This window comes from Salvelinus namaycush, unplaced genomic scaffold (genome assembly GCF_016432855.1).
Source record: "Salvelinus namaycush isolate Seneca unplaced genomic scaffold, SaNama_1.0 Scaffold12, whole genome shotgun sequence".
In the NCBI taxonomy this organism is placed as follows: Eukaryota; Metazoa; Chordata; class Actinopteri; order Salmoniformes; family Salmonidae; genus Salvelinus; species Salvelinus namaycush.
The window spans coordinates 567,875-588,148 of record NW_024057897.1 but is presented as its reverse complement, the minus strand read 5'-3'; the positions used below and the strand labels follow the sequence as shown (position 1 = coordinate 588,148).

The 20,274-nt window shown below is 43.5% G+C and overlaps 1 protein-coding gene across 1 annotated transcript; it reads right to left on the bottom strand.

Moving 5' to 3' along the window:
- Positions 1-1,136: 1,136 nt before the first annotated feature.
- Positions 1,137-19,399, bottom strand: LOC120036064 (high-affinity choline transporter 1-like). The gene is made up of 8 exons (XM_038982524.1): positions 19,216-19,399; positions 18,812-18,925; positions 6,526-6,681; positions 6,257-6,405; positions 5,952-6,098; positions 4,169-4,322; positions 3,456-3,673; positions 1,137-1,699 (listed from the first exon to the last, which is right to left on the bottom strand). Exons 1-8 carry the CDS (start codon positions 19,397-19,399, stop codon positions 1,175-1,177), a joined length of 1,647 nt encoding a protein of 548 aa, XP_038838452.1. The 3' UTR covers positions 1,137-1,174.
- Between the last annotated feature and the right edge of the window lie 875 nt (positions 19,400-20,274).

Here is a 20,274-nt window from a genome sequence, read left to right as displayed (position 1 = left end):
GATTAGGTGCCTCTCCCAAGATTTCTCCCGACATTTTGTTGGCAGCTTGGCTACTATTCTCATTGTATAACCACGATTTGTGCCGCTAAATATGCACATTTTCGAACAAACTCTATATGTATTGTGTAATATGATGTTATAGGACTGTCATCTGAAGAAGTTTGAGAAGGTTAGTGAAAAAATTAATATCTTTTGCTGGTTTATTCGTTATCGCTATTGTTGGCTTGAATCAATGCTGTTGTGTGGTTGGCTATTGTAGTAAGCTAATATAATGCTATATTGTGTTTTCGCTGTAAAACACTTAAAAAATCTGAAATATTGGCTGGATTCACAAGATCTTTGTCTTTCATTTGCTGTACGCTGTGTATTTTTCATAAATGTTTTATGATGAGTATTTAGGTAATTCACGTTGGTCTCTGTAGTTATTCTAGTTGCTTTGGTGAGAGTTGTGATGGTGGCTGCAATGTAAAACTATGATTTATACCTGAAATATGCACATTTTTCTAACAAAACATATGCTATACAATAAATATGTTATCAGACTGTCATCTGATGAAGTTGTTTCTTGGTTAGTGACTATTTATATCTTTATTTGGTCGAAATTGTGATAGCTACCTAAAAAAAAATGGTGGGAAAAAAAAGTTGTGTCTTTTGCTATCGTGGTTAGCTAATAGAAATACATATTGTGTCTTCCCTGTAAAACATTTTAAAAATCAGAAATGATGGCTGGATTCACAAGATGTGTATCTTTCATCTGGTGTCTTGGACTTGTGATTTAATGATATTTAGATGCTAGTATTTACTTGTGACGCTATGCTAGGCTATGCTAGTCAGCTTTTTTACTGATGGGGGTGCTCCCGGATCCGGGATTGTGATGAAGTAGAAGTTAATAAACAAAAATGTAAAAAAGTAAATGTTTTAAAAACAGATCTCATATTACTGTATTTAATAACTTTAAAAATGTTAGGATATATAGAATTTTGCTATAACAACATGGTTATTTGTCTCTCTAAAATGAAACGATCAATCGATAGATTTCTTTTAGATACATGTCTGTCACTAAACAACCCCATGGCATGATTAGACAGTGAAAAAACACACAAACACCCCTGCCTATCCTTAGGGGGGAGAAGGTGCTGCTTGACCCCCACCGTACCCCTCCCTCCCTCTGTTCCTAGCAGCTGGTGCTGGAGGTGGCCAGGAGCTTTTCGGTGACAGCAGGTTTCCCATCGTCACCCTCCTTTCCCCTCTCCTCCTCCTCCCCCAGTGCGGCCAGCAGGTCCCAGGAGCGGGGCAGCAGGCGGTGGCTGAAGGCCAGGGTGGCCAGGCTGGAGGCTAGGGGGATACACACCAGAGACGACAACATCACCAGAGTCCTGAAGGGGAAGTACTGGCGGATGACTCCTCCCTCCTCCCTCCAACCAGGGAACAGGAGGGCCGTTGGAAGCCGGAGAAGAGGCTCTCCACTCAGCAGCCTCAGAGTGACTGCCACAAGGTAACCAGCGGTAGCACCGTAGCCATTAGCACAGCGGCAGTGAAGAACACAGATCAGCTGGGGGAAGACCACGCAGTAGATGAGGTCTCCACTCATCAGCCAGAAGGCAAACACACTGTCCTCAGCAAACGCCAGGCCTGTACCAGCTAGACCCACCAGCAACACACTGACACGGATCACCCACACACACTCCCTGTCCGACGCCTGAGAGAGAGAGACAGATAGACATATAGATAGATAGATATTTAGAGAGAGAGAGAGAGAGAGAGAGAGAGAGAGAGAGAGAGAGGGGGGGGGTGGGGGGGAGTCACATGCAGTGCATTCGGAAAGTATTCAGACCCATTTACTTTTTCCACATTTTGTTACGTTACAGATTTATTCTAAAATGTATTAAATTATATTTTTTCATCAATCTCCACACAATACCCCATAATGACAAAGCAAAAACAGGCTTCTAGAAGTTTTTGCAAAATAAAAAATAAAATCCCTTATTTACATAAATATTCAGACCCTTTGCTATGAGACTTAAAATTGAGCTCAGGTGCATCCAGTTTCCATTGATCATACTTGAGATGTTCTACAACTTGATTGGAGTCCAATTCTGGTAAATTCAATTAATTCATTTGGAAGAGCACTCGCCTGTCTATTTAACATCCCACAGTTGACAGTGCATGTTAGAGCAAAAAACAAGTCATGAGGTTGAAGGAAATTGTCCTTAGAGCTCAGAGACAGGATTGTGTCAAAGGCACAGATCTGGGGAAGGGTACCAAAACATTTCTGCAGCATTGAAGCGGCCCAAGAACACAGTGGCCTCATAATTTTTTAAACGGAAGACGTTTGGAACTATCAAGACTCTTCCTGTGGAGATGGGAGAACCTTCCAGAAGGACAACCATCTCTACAGCACTCCACCAATCAGGCCTTTATGGTAGTGGCAAGACGGAAGCCACTCCTCAGTAAAAGGCACATGAAAGCCCACTTGGAGTTTGCCAAAAGGCACCTAAGGGACTCTTGGACCATAAGAAACAAGATTCTCTGGTCTCATGAAACCAAGATTGAACTCCTTGACCTGAATGCCAAGCGTCACGTCTGGAGGAAAACTGGCACCATCCCTACGGTGAAGCATGGTGGTGGCAGCATTGTGCTGTGGGTATGTTTTTCAGCGGCAAAAACCAGGAGAATAGTCAGGTTCGAGGGAAAGATGAAGGGAGCTAAGTACAGAGAGATCCTTGATGAAAACCTGCTCCAGAGCACTCAGGAACTCAGACTGGGGCGAAGGTTCACCTTCCAACAGGACAACGACCCTAAGCACACAGCCAAGACAATGCAGGAGTGGCTTCGGGACAAGCCTCTGAATGTGCTTGAATGGCCCAGCCAGAGCCCGGACTTGAAACCGATCGAACATCTCTGGAGAGACCTGAAAATAGCTGTGCAGTAATGCTCCACATCCAACCTGACAGAACTTGAGAGGATCTGCAGAGAAGAATGGAAGAAACTCCCCAAATACAGGTGTGTCCCCCAAATACAAGCTTGTAGGGTCATACCCAAGAAGACTCGAGGCTGTAATCGCTGCCAAAGGTGCTTCAACTAAGTACTGAGAAAAGGGTCTGATTACTTATGTAAATGTGATATTTCTGGTTTTGCTTTATCATTATGGGCTATTGTGCGTAGATTGATGAGGGGAAAAAACTATTTAATCCATTTTAGAATAAGGCTGTAACGTAACAAAATATGGAAAAAGTCAAGGGGTCTGAATACTTTCTGAATACACTGTAACGTGTATACTTTTCTTGAATCACATAACAGCAATTTTCAGAAGTAAATTATTCATACTTTTAGTTAATAGAAAACCCCTGTGTACACACACACACACACACACACACACACACACACACACACACACACACACACACACACACACACACACACACACACACACACACACACACACACACACACACCTGTGCCTTGAGAGTGCTCTTGTAGATGTTGTGAGTGAACATGGATGCAGAGGAGAGGAGGGCAGAGTCCATGGAGGACATGACAGCTGCAGCCACGGCCCCGATGCCCACCACAGACACCCAGGGAGGGGTGAGGTAGTGCAGGGCCAGAGGCAGCACCTTGCCTGCCTCCCCACGGGCAAACGGAGAGGGCAGGCCGTAAGCCGTCTGGTTCCAGTCTGTAAGGGTAGAGAAGGGAGAGAGAGGAAGAGGTAAAGAGAGGGTTCAGTCTGAAAATGGGATGGCAGGGAGGAGTGACTGACTGGTTGGATAGCTGACTGGGTAACTGACAGACTGAAAGACTGTCTGGTTGACTGGCTGACCGACTGACCAACCAACCGACTGACTGGGTAACTGACAGACTGAAAGACTGTCTGGTTGACTGGCTGACCGACTGACCAACCGACCGACTGACTGACTTAAGGACTGACTGGTTGACTGACTGACCAACCGACCGACTGACTGACTTAAGGACTGACTGGTTGACTGACTTACTGATATATCAACTGACCGACTGACTGACTGACTGACCGACTTGCTGGTTGACTGGCTGGTTGACTGACTTACTGATTGATCAACTGACCGACTGCCTGGTTGACTGATCGACTGCCTAGTTGACTGACCGACCGACTGGCTGGTTGACTGGCTGACTGACTGACTGTCTGTCTGGGCACCTGTGGAGGCTGCCACTGCTCCTATGATGACCGAGGGTACTCCCATGATGACGACTATTCCGGCTGCAGCGAAGCAGGTGACCTGAGCCTGAGTGGACGATGCTGCAGAGAGGATACGCTGATACAGAGCCTGGTAGGACAGGCCTCCCAATGCCTGCAACACACAGAGACGCACACACACATCCACATACATACACACTCCACAAATAGAGGCCGTTAGTCTTAAAGCAGCCATGTGATGCATCGTACTGTAGAGATATATGATGTACTGTAGAGATATGATGCACTGTAGAGATATGATGCACTGTAGAGATATGATGCACTGTAGAGATATGATGCACTGTAGAAATATATGATGTACTGTAGAGATATGATGCACTGTAGAAATACGATGCACTGTAGAAATATATGATGTACTGTAGAGATATGATGCACTGTAGAAATACGATGTACTGTAGAAATATATGATGCACTGTAGAAATATATGATGCACTGTAGAAATATATGATGCACTGTAGAGATATGATGCACTGTAGAGATATGATGCACTGTAGAAATACGATGTACTGTAGAAATATGATGTAGTGTAGAGATGTAGTGTAGATATATGGTGTAGTGTAGATATATGATATAGTGTAGATATATGGTGTAGTGTAGATATATGGTGTAGTGTAGATATATGATGTAGTGTAGATATATGGTGTAGTGTAGATATATGGTGTAGTGTAGATATATGGTGTAGTGTAGATATATGGTGTAGTGTAGATATATGATATAGTGTAGAGATACGATGTAGTGTAGAGATATGGTGTAGTGAAGAGATACGATGTAGTGTAGATATATGGTGTAGTGTAGATATATGGTGTAGTGTAGATATATGGTGTAGTGTAGATATATGGTGTAGTGTAGATATATGGTGTAGTGTAGATATATGATGTAGTGAAGAGATACGATGTAGTGTAGATATATGGTGTAGTGTAGATATATGGTGTAGTGTAGATATATGGTGTAGTGTAGATATGGTGTAGTGTAGATATATGGTGTAGTGTAGATATATGGTGTAGTGTAGAGATACTGTATATGATGGTGACTTTTCGAAGACTTTGTTGTCTACCACAGGAGGCTGGTGAGGGGAGGGTGGCTCCTAATAATGGCTGGAACGGAGTGAATGGAATGGTATCAAACACAAAGAAACCATGTGATGTATTTGATCCCATTCCACTTATTCTAATCCAGCCATTACCACGAGCCTGTCCTCCCCAGTTAAGGTGCCAACGACCCTCTGTGTTGTCTATAGTTGACATGTTAAAGACAGTCCAGGACTTTGGTTGTAAATTCTTTACCTCATGTTCGGACTCAAATTTAAAATGTATGGTTCATAACATACAAAATATATCATGAAACAATTTATTTTGCTCCTGTGCACATTTGAGGCCATCTTTCAGGACCCTCTTTTACTCATGAGCACCCCTAGTGGAGGTTCCAGACAAAATGGTGGTGTGAAAGATTAGAACTAAACCATTTCAGAAATGCAGCTTAATCCTAACAACCAATTTCTACCATAATAAACCCTACACTTACCCTAACTACTTAACCCTAAACTCTACCTAAAGTCCTCATCTACTGGTTTTTCCCTCCACACTGAATCAGCAAGCAATCTGATACACACACACACACACACACACACACACACACACACACACACACACACACACACACACACACACACACACACACACACACACACACACACACACACACACACACACAACAAAAATCTAACCAATAAAAGCAGCTCATCTATCCATTTCCCAGCATGTTCCAACTTCAGTTCGCCCATCAAGGGCGCCTGCTGTGATTGGTTGAAAAAGGCTGCGAGTGTGACCTCCGAGGATGCTGGGTTGAGAACCAGAAAGGGAACGCAGAGCCACTGAAAAACAAAACCACACTATTCATATTGCACTTTACACTGGGCTTTACGTTATACTGCAGAATCAACCTAATATAACCCAGAACTGATGTAATTCATACATCTAATCTACGCTGTGCTTTGACTGAGAAGTGGAAAAACCTCTCTGTTTCTCTCACCAGAGCGATGAATATGAAGAAGAGTTGGATGACGTCTGTGTAGGCCACAGAGTAGAGCCCTCCCATCAGTGTGTAGGTGATGGCTACTGCTGCAGACAGAGCAATGGAGTAGGACGAGGACAAGCCCAGAATCACACTCATCGTCCCTCCTGCAACACACGCACGCACACACACAATCACACATTTCAAATACATTGTTTGGATGCAGAGTTAATCAATAACCAACCATTAGTTTTGAGAGTTAGGGTCAGAGGTCAGGGGTTACTGACCCAGGGCAGCAAGGATGCAGGCCACCCAGAGCACGTCACTAATCAGTGCGGGAAGCAGCAACGCCGTGGTGATCGAGTTTCCATAGCGACGCTGAAACGGGTCCATCATCGTCACGTAGCGCTGTGATCTCATTGGCTTAGCAAAAAATAGCCCCGCTGTTGGACACAGAAACAGAAAACTGATAAAAGACACAGTAATGAAATCCCACATCCTTCTGCGTATACGTGATGCCAAATAACATTTCCCTCAGGAGATAATCAAGTCAGCATCATCATCAAGTCAGCCTAAGTAATAAGATGGATGTGTACATCGCTAACTGACATTTTCAACATGTCCCTGATTGAGTCTGTAATACCAACATGTTTCAAGCAGACCACCATGTGCCCTGTGCCCAAGAACACGAAGGCAACCTGCCTAAATGACCACAGACCCGTAGCTCTCACGTCCGTAGCCATGAAGTGCTTTGAAAGGCTGGTAATGGCTCACATCAACACCATTATCCCAGAAACCCTAGACACACTCCAATTTGCATACCGCCCAAACAGATCCACAGCTGATGCAATCTCTATTGCACTCCAGACTGCCCTTTCCCACCTGGACAAAAGGAACATCTATGTGAGAATGCTATTCATTAACTAAAGCTCAGCGTTCAACACCATAGTACCCTTAAAGCTCATCACTAAGCTAAGGACCCTGGGACTAAACACCTCCCTCTGCAACTGGATCCTGGACTTCCTGACGGGCCGCCCCCAGGTGGTGAGGGTAGGTAGAAACACATCTGCCACGCTGATCCTCAACACTGGAGCCCCCCAGGGGTGCGTGCTCAGTCCCCTCCTGTACTCCCTGTTCACCCACAACTGCATGGCCAGGCATGACTCCAACACCATCATTAAGTTTGCAGACAACACAACAGTGGTAGGCCTGATCACAGACAACAACGAGATAGCCTATAGGGAGGAGGTCAGAGACCTGGCTGGGTGGTGCCAGAATAACAACCTATCCCTCAACGTAACCAAGACTAAGGAGATGATTGTGGACTACAGGAAAAGGAGGACCGAGCACGCCCCCATTCTCATCGACAGGGCTGTAGTGGAGCAGGTTGAGAGCTTCAAGTTCCTTGGTGTCCACATCGCCAACAAACTAGAATGGTCTAAACACACCAAGACAGTCATGAAGAGGGCACGACAAAACCTCTTCCCCCTCAGGAAACTAAAAAGATTTGACATGGGTTCTCAGATCCTCAAAAGGTTCTACAGCTGCAACATCGAGAGCATCCTGACTGGTTCCATCACTGCCTGGTACAGCAATTGCTTGGCCTCTGACCGCAAGGCACTACAGAGGGTAGTGCGTACAGCCCAGTACATCACTGGGGCTAAGCTGCCTGCCATCAAGGACCTCTACACCAGGCGGTGTCAGAGGAAGGCCCTAAAAATTGTCAAAGACCCCAGCCACCCCAGTCACAGACTGCTCTCTCTACTGCCACATGGCAAGCGGTACCGGAGTGCCAAGTCTAGGACAAAAAGGCTTCTTAACAGTTTTTACCCCCAAGCCATAAGACTCCTGAACAGGTAATCAAATGGCTACTCAGACTATTTGCATTGTTTGCCCCCCACAACCCCTCTTTTACGCTGCTGCTACTCTCTGTTTATCCTATATGCATAGTCACTTTAACTATACATTCATGTACATACTACCTCAATTGGCCCGACCTACCAGTGCCCCCGCACATTGGTTAACCTGGCTATCTGCATTGTGTCCCGTCACCCACCACCCGCGAACCCCTCTTTTACGCTACTGCTACTCTCTGTTCATCATATATGCATAGTCACTTTAACCATATCTACATGTACATACTACCTCAATCAGCCTGACTAACCAGTGGCTGTATGTAGCCTAGCTACTTTTATAGCCTCACTACTGTATATAGCCTGTCTTTTTACTGTTGTTTTATTTCTTTACTTACCTATTGTTCACCTAATACCATTTTGCACTGTTGGTTAGAGCCTGTAAGAAAGCATTTCACTGTAAAGTCTACACATGTTATATTCGGCACACGTGACAAATAAACTTTGATTTGATTTGATTAATGAGCTTCTTTCCTCCTGCCAGCTAGTGCTGCTGAGGCTAATACCTGTGTTAGTGGGTGGTATGTTGCTAATGCTAGCTGCCTGGGTTAGTCTATAGTATGTAGCTAACTCTAACGCTAATACAATCTACAGTAGTTTCAAGTTTTAATGTCACATGCACGAGTACAGTGAAATGCCTTTCTTGCAAGCTCCAAACCCAACAATGAAGTATTAAATATTAATGTAGTAGCAAATATAACATACGGTAGAACAAAAACACAAAATAAGAAGAACACGAGAACGTAAGAAGCTATATACAGGGTCAGTTCCAGTACTACAGTCAGGTCCATAAGTATTTGGACAGTGACTCTATTTGCATTATTCTGTCTCTGTACGACGCCACAACAGAATTGAAAGGAAACAAGATGTGCTTTAAGTGTAGACTTTCATCTTTAATTTAAGAGTTTTGTCAAAACGATTGTATGAACCGTGTAGGAATAACAACCATTTCTAGACATAGCCCCCCAATTTTAGGGGCTCAAAAGTAATTGGACAAACATGGACAAACATAATCATAATCATAAATTAAAATTGTGAGTTTTAAGACTTGGTTGCAAATCCTTTACGGTCAAGGGACTGCCTGAAGTCTGGAACCCATAGACATCACCAGATGTTGTGTTTCTTCCCCGGTGATGCTCTGCCAGGCCTTTACTGCAGCTGTCTTCAGTTCCTGCTTGTTCGTTGGGCGTTTTGCCTTCAGCAAGTGAAATGCATGCTCAACTGGATTCAGGTCAGGTGATTGACTTGGCCATTGTAGAACATTCCACTTCTTTGCCTCAAAAAAGTATTGGGGTTGCTTTCACAGTGTCCTTCGGGTCATTGTCCATCTGCACTGTGAAGCACCGTCCAATAAATGTTTAAGCATTTGGCTGAATCTGAGCAGACAATAATTCATCCTGCTGCTTTTGTCAGCAGTCACATCATCAATAAATACAAGGGACCCAGTTCCATTGGCAGCCATGCATGCCCACGCCATAACACTACCTCCTCCATGCTTCACAGATGAGATGGTATGCTTCAGATCATGAGCAGTTCCTGCCCTTCTACATACTCTTCTCTTCTCCATACTCTTCTCTTCTCCATACTCTTCTCTTCTCCATACTCTTCTCTTCTCCATACTCTTCTCTTCCCATCATTCTGGTACAAGTTGATCTTTGTCTCATCTGACCATAGGATGTTGTTCCAGAACTGTACAGGCTTTTTTAGATGTTTTTGGCTAACTCTAATCTGGTCTTCCTGTTTTTGAGGCTTACCAATGGTTTACATCTTGTGGTAAACCGTCTGTATTTACTCTGGTGAAGTCTTCTCTTGATTGTTGACTTTGACACAGAGACACCTACCTTCTGGAGGGTGTTCTTCATCTGGCCAACTGTTGTGAAGGGGTTTTTCTTCACCAGGGAAATAATTATTCTGTCATCCACCACAGTTGTTTTCTGTGGTCTTCCGGGCCTTTTGGTGTTCCTGAGCTCACCACTGTGTTCTTTCTTGTTAAGAATGTACCAAATAGTTGATTTGGCCACAGCTAATGTTTTATCTCTCTGATGGGTTTGTTTTGATTTGTCAGCCTACTGATGGCTTGATTCCCTGGCAGTGACTGCTCTTTGGATTTCATACTGAGGGTTAACAGCAACATATTCCAAATGCAAATGCTGCACTTGAAATCAACTCTAGACCTTTTCTCTGCTTACTTGTAAATGAACTAATGAGGGAATAACACACACCTGGCCATGGAACAGCTGAGCAGACAATTACTTTTGGTCCCTTAAAAAGGGAGGGATCACATATTAAAAGTGTTGTAATTCCTACACCGTTTACCTGATTTGAATGTAAATACCCTCAAATTAATAATAAACATTATTTAATTTCAACTCCAATATGCTGTGGTAGAAATTATAACTTGGTCAATGTCCAAATATTTATGGATCTGACTGTATATGTACAATGTGCAGGGATACTGAAGCACCTGTGTCCCTGTGTACCTGTGTATCTGTGTATCTGTGTATCTGTGTACCTGTGTATCTGTATACCTGTGTATCTGTGTATCTGTATACCTGTGTATCTGTGTACCTGTGTATCTGTGTACCTGTGTATCTGTGTACCTGTGTACCTGTGTATCTGTGTTAGGGATGGATCTAAATGTACAGAATGGGGACCTGGGGGAAAATAGGGGAGGGGCATGCTTTTTCAATTTCAGTCAACGGGAGGGTTTAGTATTTTTTTTTTAATCTAGTCATTTGTAATTGATGGAATTTCAATATTTCTCAGTGTTTTAGAATTAGTTGCTTATTAGGCTATATATCGATGTGTGCCCGATGCCACCCCTCATCCCTGATTCTCTGCTGGGTGCGCAATATCAAGTGACCTATAGGCTATTTAGTGTGGTCTGAGTCACATGATCCATAGGCTATAGGCTATTTAGTGTGGTCTGAGTCACATGATCCATAGGCTATAGGCTATTTAGTGTGGTCTCAATCACATGATCCATAGGCTATATGCTATTTAGTGTGGTCTGAGTCACATGATCCAAACTGTTTTGTGTGCTGCCTAACCAATGGCTGTGCTGTGTAGCCCTGCAGTGGCAGTTCAGGAGTAGAGACAAGTCATTCTAACCCCTAGCAGTTCTTGATTAGGCCTAGTCCCAAAAAATCTATATCTTGTGCACGGACGAGCCTATAGCCTATGTTCTGTTCAGTTTGAGAAGGAGAGCGTGAAGATGAGGAGGAGGACCGGAGGTGAACTTTAATAGCTTGCTACTACTATAAATTATTTTAATAAAAACAGTATATCTCCTGCCCATGATGAATTTATCAGAGTTATTGACCGAACAATAAGCCCGATTCGGGTAATTAATATTCCGGTGCTGAAACTTGAAGTAGCAGCCGTGGCACAATCAATCGGAAATGGACTGAAAGTAGATCAATTCAAGTAGGCATAATTCATTTCATTTTAATTAGACATTACGAACAACAAGAGGGCGCTGTGTTGGAGCCTATTTCTATCTATTTAAGAAATAAGAGGAAGACCTACCTGTTTGACAGACGAAATTAGGCTATAGGCTGCTATATCCATAGATTTGTCAGCTAATTCCTCCACCCACCACGCACTCTTTAAACAGTCTGCCTACGTGTCAGTGAAGAGCTGTTAAGTTAAAACCAGGACTCGAATTGAGGGGTATGAGAGGGTATGCCATAGGCCTACCTTTTAACCATTAACTACCCATTTACTGCACATTAACTACCCATTAACTGTCCATTAACTACCCATTTACTGCACATTAGCTGTCCATTAACTACCCATTTACTGCACATTTACTGCACATTAGCTGTCCATTAACTACCCATTTACTGCACATTAGCTGTCCATTAACTACCCATTTACTGCACATTAGCTGTCCATTAACTACCCATTAACTCCACATTAGCTGTCCATTAACTACCCATTTACTGCACATTAGCTGTCCATTAACTACCCATTTACTGCACATTAACTGTCCATTAAATACCCGTTTACTGCACATTAGCTGTCCATTAACTACCCATTTACTGCACATTAACTGTCCATTAACTGCTCACTTGTAAAGTCATGCCCCCCTCCGTCCTTGACTTGTCCTAAATAAGTCTATACAACACACTGTCGGTGTTAGAATCTTAATTTCACAAACATTTATAACCAGTTTAAGGAGGGCATGCCATTTTTGAATTGTCTTCCCTCGGTTGCCCCTCCTTCTCCCGACAGTAGGGCCTGCTCCACTCCTTCTCCCGACAGTAGGGCCTGCTCCACTCCTTCTCCTGACAGTAGGGCCTGCTCCACTCCTTCTCCTGACATTAGGGCCTGCTCCACTCCTTCTCCTGGCATTAGGGCCTGCTCCACTCCTTCTCCTGACAGTAGGGCCTGCTCCACTCCTTCTCCTGACAGTAGGGCCTGCTCCACTCCTTCTCCTGACATTAGGGCCTGCTCCACTCCTTCTCCTGGCATTAGGGCCTGCTCCACTCCTTCTCCTGACAGTAGGGCCTGCTCCACTCCTTCTCCTGACAGTAGGGCCTGCTCCACTCCTTCTCCTGACAGTAGAGCCTGCTCCACTCCTTCTCCTGACAGTAGGGCATGCTCCACTCCTTCTCCTGGCAGTATGGCCTGCTCCACTCCTTCTCCTGGCAGTATGGCCTGCTCCACTCCTTCTCCTGGCAGTAGGGCATGCTCCACTCCTTCTCCTGACAGTAGAGCCTGCTCCACTCCTTCTCCTGACAGTAGGGCCTGCTCCACTCCTTCTCCTGACAGTAGGACATGCTCCACTCCTTCTCCTGGCAGTATGGCCTGCTCCACTCCTTCTCCTGGCAGTATGGCCTGCTCCACTCCTTCTCCTGGCAGTAGGGCCTGCTCCACTCCTCCTCCTGACAGTAGGGCATGCTCCACTCCTTCTCCTGACAGTAGGGCCTGCTCCACTCCTCCTCCTGACAGTAGGGCATGCTCCACTCCTTCTCCTGACAGTAGGGCCTGCTCCACTCCTTCTCCTGACAGTAAGACATGCTCCACTCCTTCTCCTGACAGTAGGGCCTGCTCCACTCCTTCTCCTGACAGTAGGGCCTGCTCCACTCCTTCTCCTGACAGTAAGACATGCTCCACTCCTTCTCCTGACAGTAGGGCCTGCTCCACTCCTTCTCCTGACAGCAGGGCCTGCTCCACTCCTTCTCCTGACAGTAGGGCCTGCTCCACTCCTTCTCCTGACAGCAGGGCCTGCTCCACCCCTTCTCCTGACAGTAGGGACTGCTCCACTCCTTCTCCTGGCAATAGGGCCTGCTCCACTTCTTCCCCTGACAGTAGGGCCTGCTCCACTCCTTCTCCTGACAGTAGGGCCTACTCAACTCCTTCTCCTGACAGTAGGGCCTGCTCTCGCCTGACAGTGGAATGTGCCGTGAGCGGTTGATAATCACCCCCATAATTACCTCGTAACTGAACCTAAACTACACCGAAACGAATTTCCCACATCTAACAACAGATGAAATAAATGAAGTAAATATGATGGGGGAGAAAGGGGGAGAATGGGTGAGTTAGAAAATGTACATTTACATAAGTATTCAGACCCTTTACACTGTACTTTGTTGAAGCACCTTTGGCAGCGATTTTAGCCTCAAGACTTCTTGGGTACGATGCTTGGCACACCTGTATTTGGGGAGTTTCTCCCAATCTTCTCTGCAGATCTTCTCAAGCTCTGTCAGGTTGGATGGGGAGTGTCACTGCACAGCTGTTTTCAGGTCTCTCCAGAGATGTCAAATCAAATTGTATTTGTCACATGGGCCTTCCTCTGACACCTTCTAGTATATAGGTTCTGGATGGCAGGAAGCTTGGTCCCAGTGATGTACTGGGCTGTATGCATTACCCTCTGTAGTGTCTTACGGTCAGATGCCAAGCAGTTGCCATACCAGGCGCTGATGCAACCGGTCAGGATGCTCTCGATGGTGCAGCTGTAGAAATATTTGAGAATCTGGGGACCCATACCAAATCTGTTCAGTCTCCTTAGGGGGAAAAGGTTTTGTCGTGCCCTCTTCACGACTTTCTTGGTGTGTTTGGACCATGATAGTTTGTTGGTGATGTGGACACCAAGGAACTTGAAGCTCTCAACCTGCTCCACTACAGCCCCGTCGATGTGAATGGGGACGTGCTCGGTCCTCCTTTTCCTGTAGTCCACGACCATGCATACCTCCACTTTGATGACAAAGAAACAGACAAATTCGCCATGGTATCCGACGTATATAATATGACTGCTGTCGTGTCTTTGCTATCATTAAATTGAAGACTTATAGTTTTATCAAAGATTCCTGTAATTAGGGATTACGCGATCAACTGAGTTGTAACGTAACTAATTAACTATGAATTCGAGGGCACCAGGGAAAGTAGTCAGATTACAAAGTTATAATTTCCCAATATAACCTTTCAGATATTTTCATATCTGATCAATAGTCTTCTGATTAATGATTTATTTATTTTACCTCACGTTAGTCTCATTCCAAACGTCGTAAATTGTTGGTTATCTGCACGAACCCAGTCTTCACTATGAGTCATCCATACATCAGTTGTCTTAAATCATTTATTTATTACTAACTAATTAATTCACAGAAATGCATAAACAAACAAACAAACTTAAAAATGGTTACATGAAAATTATGGGAGAAATATGCCCTAGGGGGGCTGAACCGGCATGGCGGCTCGTTAGACAAAGGGAAAATGGGGGGGTCGATTCAGAAGTCACTACAGAGTATACTCTTTATAACAATTGACATGCTAATCCTTACACATGAACGCTCACTCATTCGGGAACAATTGCAATCAATATATATATAGTTACGCTCGGTGTGTGTCGTCTTGATCGTTGGAGAGAAGTTAGTTTCTGTTGGAGATTCGTCGGTCTCTGTCTTGGCTATTGTGGATAGTTCAGAGTGACATTCGTTATAGAATGATTGTTTCGGCGGTTGTCTTTCTTCGCGTTCAATGATACCGAATTCCTAGCTGCAGACTAGTAGTCAATATCAAAGACTTGTTCTTATTCGTCTAAGAGTTTAACCACGTGGTATGGTTAAAGATTCAGCAATGGTACTTAAAACCTGTTTGGGCTGCAGGGGCAGTATTGAGTAGCCAGATAAAAGGTGCCCATTTCAAACGGCCTCGTACTCAATTCTTGCTCGTACAATATGCATATTATTATTACTATTGGATAGAAAACACTCTCTAGTTTCTAAAACCTTTTGAATTATATCTGTGAGTAAAACAGAACTCATTTGGCACAAACTTCCTGACCAGGAAGTGGAAAGTCTGAAAACTATGCTCTGTTCTAGGTCCTGCCTATAAATGGGCATGATACGTATTAGTATACATGCACGTCATACACCTTCCTCTAGATGTCAAGAGGCAGTGAGAGAAGAAATGGAGTGTTTATCTTGGTCTGAGTTGGAATAAATCCTCTTGGAATGACGTGTCACCCATTTCCTGTTTTCAGGAAGGCGCAAGAAGGAACCGGGGATTGCCTTTTGAAAAGCTGTCGTTATAGGCGACTACTATCTCCGGCTTTGATTTTATTTGATACATGTGACAATATCATCGTAAAGTATGTTTTTTCAATATAGTTTAATCAGATTATTGAAATTTTTTCGGGAGTTTTGCCGTGTTCCGTTCTCTTCCGTTTGTTGACATGGAGAGATTCGCGCCACTTGGCAAGTGTGCTTGCTAAATCGAGAGGGAAAAAGGCCGTTCTAAATCCAAACAACGATTGTTCCCGACAAAGGACCCCTTGTACAACATTCTGATGAAAGATCAGCAAAAGTAGGACCCATTTTATGATGCTATTTCATATATCTGTCGAACATGTGAACTAGTCGTTTGCGCCCAGCTTTTGGGTACTCTCTCGCCATACCTAAGCTGTATGTCGTAATGAAGTTATTTTTAGAATTCTAACACGGCGATTGCATTAAGAACTAGTGTATCTATCATTTCCTATACAACATGTATTTTTTAGTTATGTTTATGAATAGTTATTTGGTCAGAATATGTGTGTCAGAAAAAGTGTCAGAAAAATATCCGGACGTTGTGGGAAAAAGTAGCTACGTTAGCACAATGTATAACCACTGATTTCAGCTCTAAATATGCACATTTTCGAACAAAACATAAGTGTATGTATAACCTGATGTTATAGGACTGTCATCTGATGAAGCATATCAAGGTTAGTCAAAAATTATATATCTTTTGCTGGTTTGTTACGATCGCTAACTTTTGCTACTGGGAAATGGCTTGTGTTTCTGGCTATTGTGGTAAGCTAATATAACGCTATATTGTGTTTTCGCTGTAAAACACTTAAGAAATCGGAAATATTGGCTGGAATCACAAGATGCCTGTCTTTCATTTGCTGTACACTATGTATTTTTCAGAAATGTTTTATGATGAGTATTTAGGTATTTGACGTTGGTGTCTGTAATTATTCTGTCTGCTTTCGGTGCAATTTCTGATTGTAGCTGCAATGTAAACTATGATTTATACCTGAAATATGCACATTTTTTGAACAAAACATAGATTTATTGAATAACATGTTATAAGACTGTCATCTGATGAAGTTGTTTGTTGGTTAGTTAGGTTGGCTTTGTGCATGCTACCTGTGCTGTGAAAAATGTCTGTCCTTTTTTGTATTTGGTGGTGAGCTAACATAAATATACGTGCTGTTTTCGCTGTAAAACATTTTAAAAATCGGACATGTTGGCTGGATTCACAAGATGTGTACCTTTCATTTGCTGTATTGGACTTGTTAATGTGTGAAAGTTAAATATTTCTAAAAAATATATTTAGAATTTCGCGCCCTGCACTTGAAGTGGCTGTTGTCATATTGATCCCGACTTAGGGCTTGCAGCCAGAAGAAGTTAACATTCGTTCTCCTACGATGGAGAAAACATGGTCTACTGGTAATTTCTCAGAGTTGGCTTTTATTCAGATAGCAGGAAGGGGCTGTCCTTGGATGTCTGACCCAACTGGGCTCAGGGGCGGTCCTTGGATTCTGTTCAAATCAAAAAGGGATTTGTATTTTTCTTCATTAAACAGTCCAAAATCATATTACACAATTATACAAACAGTATCATACTCACTCATTCATTTTATACAACAAACAGATGTAAACCTCATATCTGAGGTTATTATATAAACAGTGGTATGGTAATGTAGCCGTCTCTCATGAGTTTCCCACATGGGGACAAATGGACATGTTAATAGCTGGGATCTTCACCGATCTTTAATACTTTTTCCGGAACATGAAATCTGTTCGTACCTCAAGTTCTGTGAGGTGGAAGAAACCTCTTTGTCCTGAAAGTTTACCCTCTCTCTAATACTGTTTAGCCATGAGGAGATTCTCAGGAATTTACGACGTCTCTCTGTGATCACAGCATGGGTTGAAGGAGGAAAGGGAGAGGCAGGGAGAGGGGGATGGGGTTTGCAATACCCAAGCAGGCAACGTCATGACACTGCTGTCATATCGACACTTATATTCATTATAATGTCATTATTGCTTTCATTCATTATTGCTTTCATTCATTATTTATCAAGCACACTTGGCACTTACAAATGATGTTTAGGCTACTGATGATTTTACCATTTGACTGCGCATCTTGCTGATCGTGCATCTTGGTGGTTGGTGTATTTTGGTGTATTTGTTTTATTTTGGCGTTATAAAAAGAAGCTGTTACTGTGTTCCAACACATACATTTTTTGTTTCATAGTTGTAACAAAGGCACTCCACAAATAGAAATTGATTGAACACTTGAATTTTTTTGTGCTTTTTTGTGAGTTTTGTTTTTACATATAGCCTACAGTAACATAAACTAATGAAAATGCTATTGTGTTATATGAAATAAAATTTGAATCGTATTCTAATATTACCTTAGACCTTCATAAACACAAACAAATAATTATTTTAGCGATAGCATATATGAAATGTATTAATTACACTTTTAGAATGTTGCAGTCAAAATGACTGTTCATTAGCTTGAAGGGGGTCCCTTGAGGCCCAGTGGTTTTTGTGTTTTAAAGAAAATGGCAAAAATCACATTCATAGCTTAACATTTTTAAGAAAATAAAATGGATCTGATTTGGTTCGTGATGCTTTATGCGAGAAACAAGCTGTAAAGTACCCGGGAAAGACGTGACGCCGATGCATATGGGGATATCATTGTTTCATTTCTTTGACATTCAATGGCTGTGCTACAACCTTCTATAGCCGAGGAGACAAACAATGTACTTTGCTTGGGAAGTAATCTAATTCTGTCACTGTCAGTTGATTAAGCTATTCACTTTCTGTACAATATAAGATCTTTAAACCCAGACAGCTTTTAGGGAAACACTCATTATAGCAGTCTCCTGTGGTTCACTCCCTTAGTGTGTTTAGTGGATGGTGTGTTGCTAATGCTAACAACCTGTGTTAGTGGATGGTATGTTGCTAATGCTAACAACCTGTGTTAGTGGATGGTGTGTTGCTAATGCTAATGCTATCGTGTTGTTAATACTAATGCTTGCAACTTGTATGGGTAGACGGCGTGTCGCTAATACTAACTACCTGTGTTAGTGGATGGTGTGTAGCTCATGCTAATGCTAGCAGTGCAGCTGACTGCTGATAAGCTCTCTTCGTGCTTCTTACCCAATAGGAAGGTGATAAGATAAGCCAGCGGCCCCAAAGCCCAGATGAGACCTTGAGAGGGAGAGTAGACAGCCTCTGCAGTGCCCATGATGTAGCCGCCTCCAACCCACGTCGCTATGACAACAGATACACAGTCGTGAGCACAAACATGCACACACATCTCAATGAACAACACATTCCTGGAAAACGTATATCAGTCACAGCATTACTGTTTACTCAAAGGTTTAACACGCTGTTACATCTTCCCCGACATCTCCAGGCTGAAGTACTGTTTCTGTTACCCACACACACACACACACACACACACACACACACACACACACACACACACACACACACACACACACACACACACACACACACACACACACACACACACACACACACAGAGAGAGAGGACTCACCTGTCATAGTGAAAACCCCAACCAAAATGTTGATATTGCGTCCTCCTACCATGGTGACCTCACTCTTGCTGCCCACACATTTCTCCTCCTCCTTCTTGGACTTCCTGGAGGCCCAGATCCCTATGGCCAGGATCAGGACATAGAAGACCACCACTGCCACCAGTCCACCAACATCCAGAGCCATCCTGAGTCTATCACACACACATCAAGATATAAGACTTCCACCAGCATCCAGAGCCATCCTGAGTCTATCACACACACACATCAATATATAAGACTTCCACCAGCATCCAGAGCCATCCTGAGTCTATCACACACACACATCAAGATATAAGACTTCCACCAGCATCCAGAGCCATCCTGAGTCTATCACACACACATCAAGATATAAGACTTCAACCAGCATCCAGAGCCATCCTGAGTCTATCACACACACACACACACATCAAGATATAAGACTTCCACCAGCATCCAGAGCCATCCTGAGTCTATCACACACACATCAAGATATAAGACTTCCACCAGCATCCAGAGCCATCCTGAGTCTATCACACACACACATCAAGATATAAGACTTCCACCAGCATCCAGAGCCATCCTGAGTCTATCACACACACATCAAGATATAAGACTTCCACCAGCATCCAGAGCCATCCTGAGTCTATCACACACACACACACATCAAGATATAAGACTTCCACCAGCATCCAGAGCCATCCTGAGTCTATCACACACACATCAAGATATAAGACTTCCACCAGCATCCAGAGCCATCCTGAGTCTATCACACACACATCAAGATATAAGACTTCCACCAGCATCCAGAGCCATCCTGAGTCTATCACACACACATCAAGATATAAGACTTCCACCAGCATCCAGAGCCATCCTGAGTCTATCACACACACATCAAGATATAAGACTTCCACCAGCATCCAGAGCCATCCTGAGTCTATCACACACACATCAAGATATAAGACTTCCACCAGCATCCAGAGCCATCCTGAGTCTATCACACACACATCAAGATATAAGACTTCCACCAGCATCCAGAGCCAT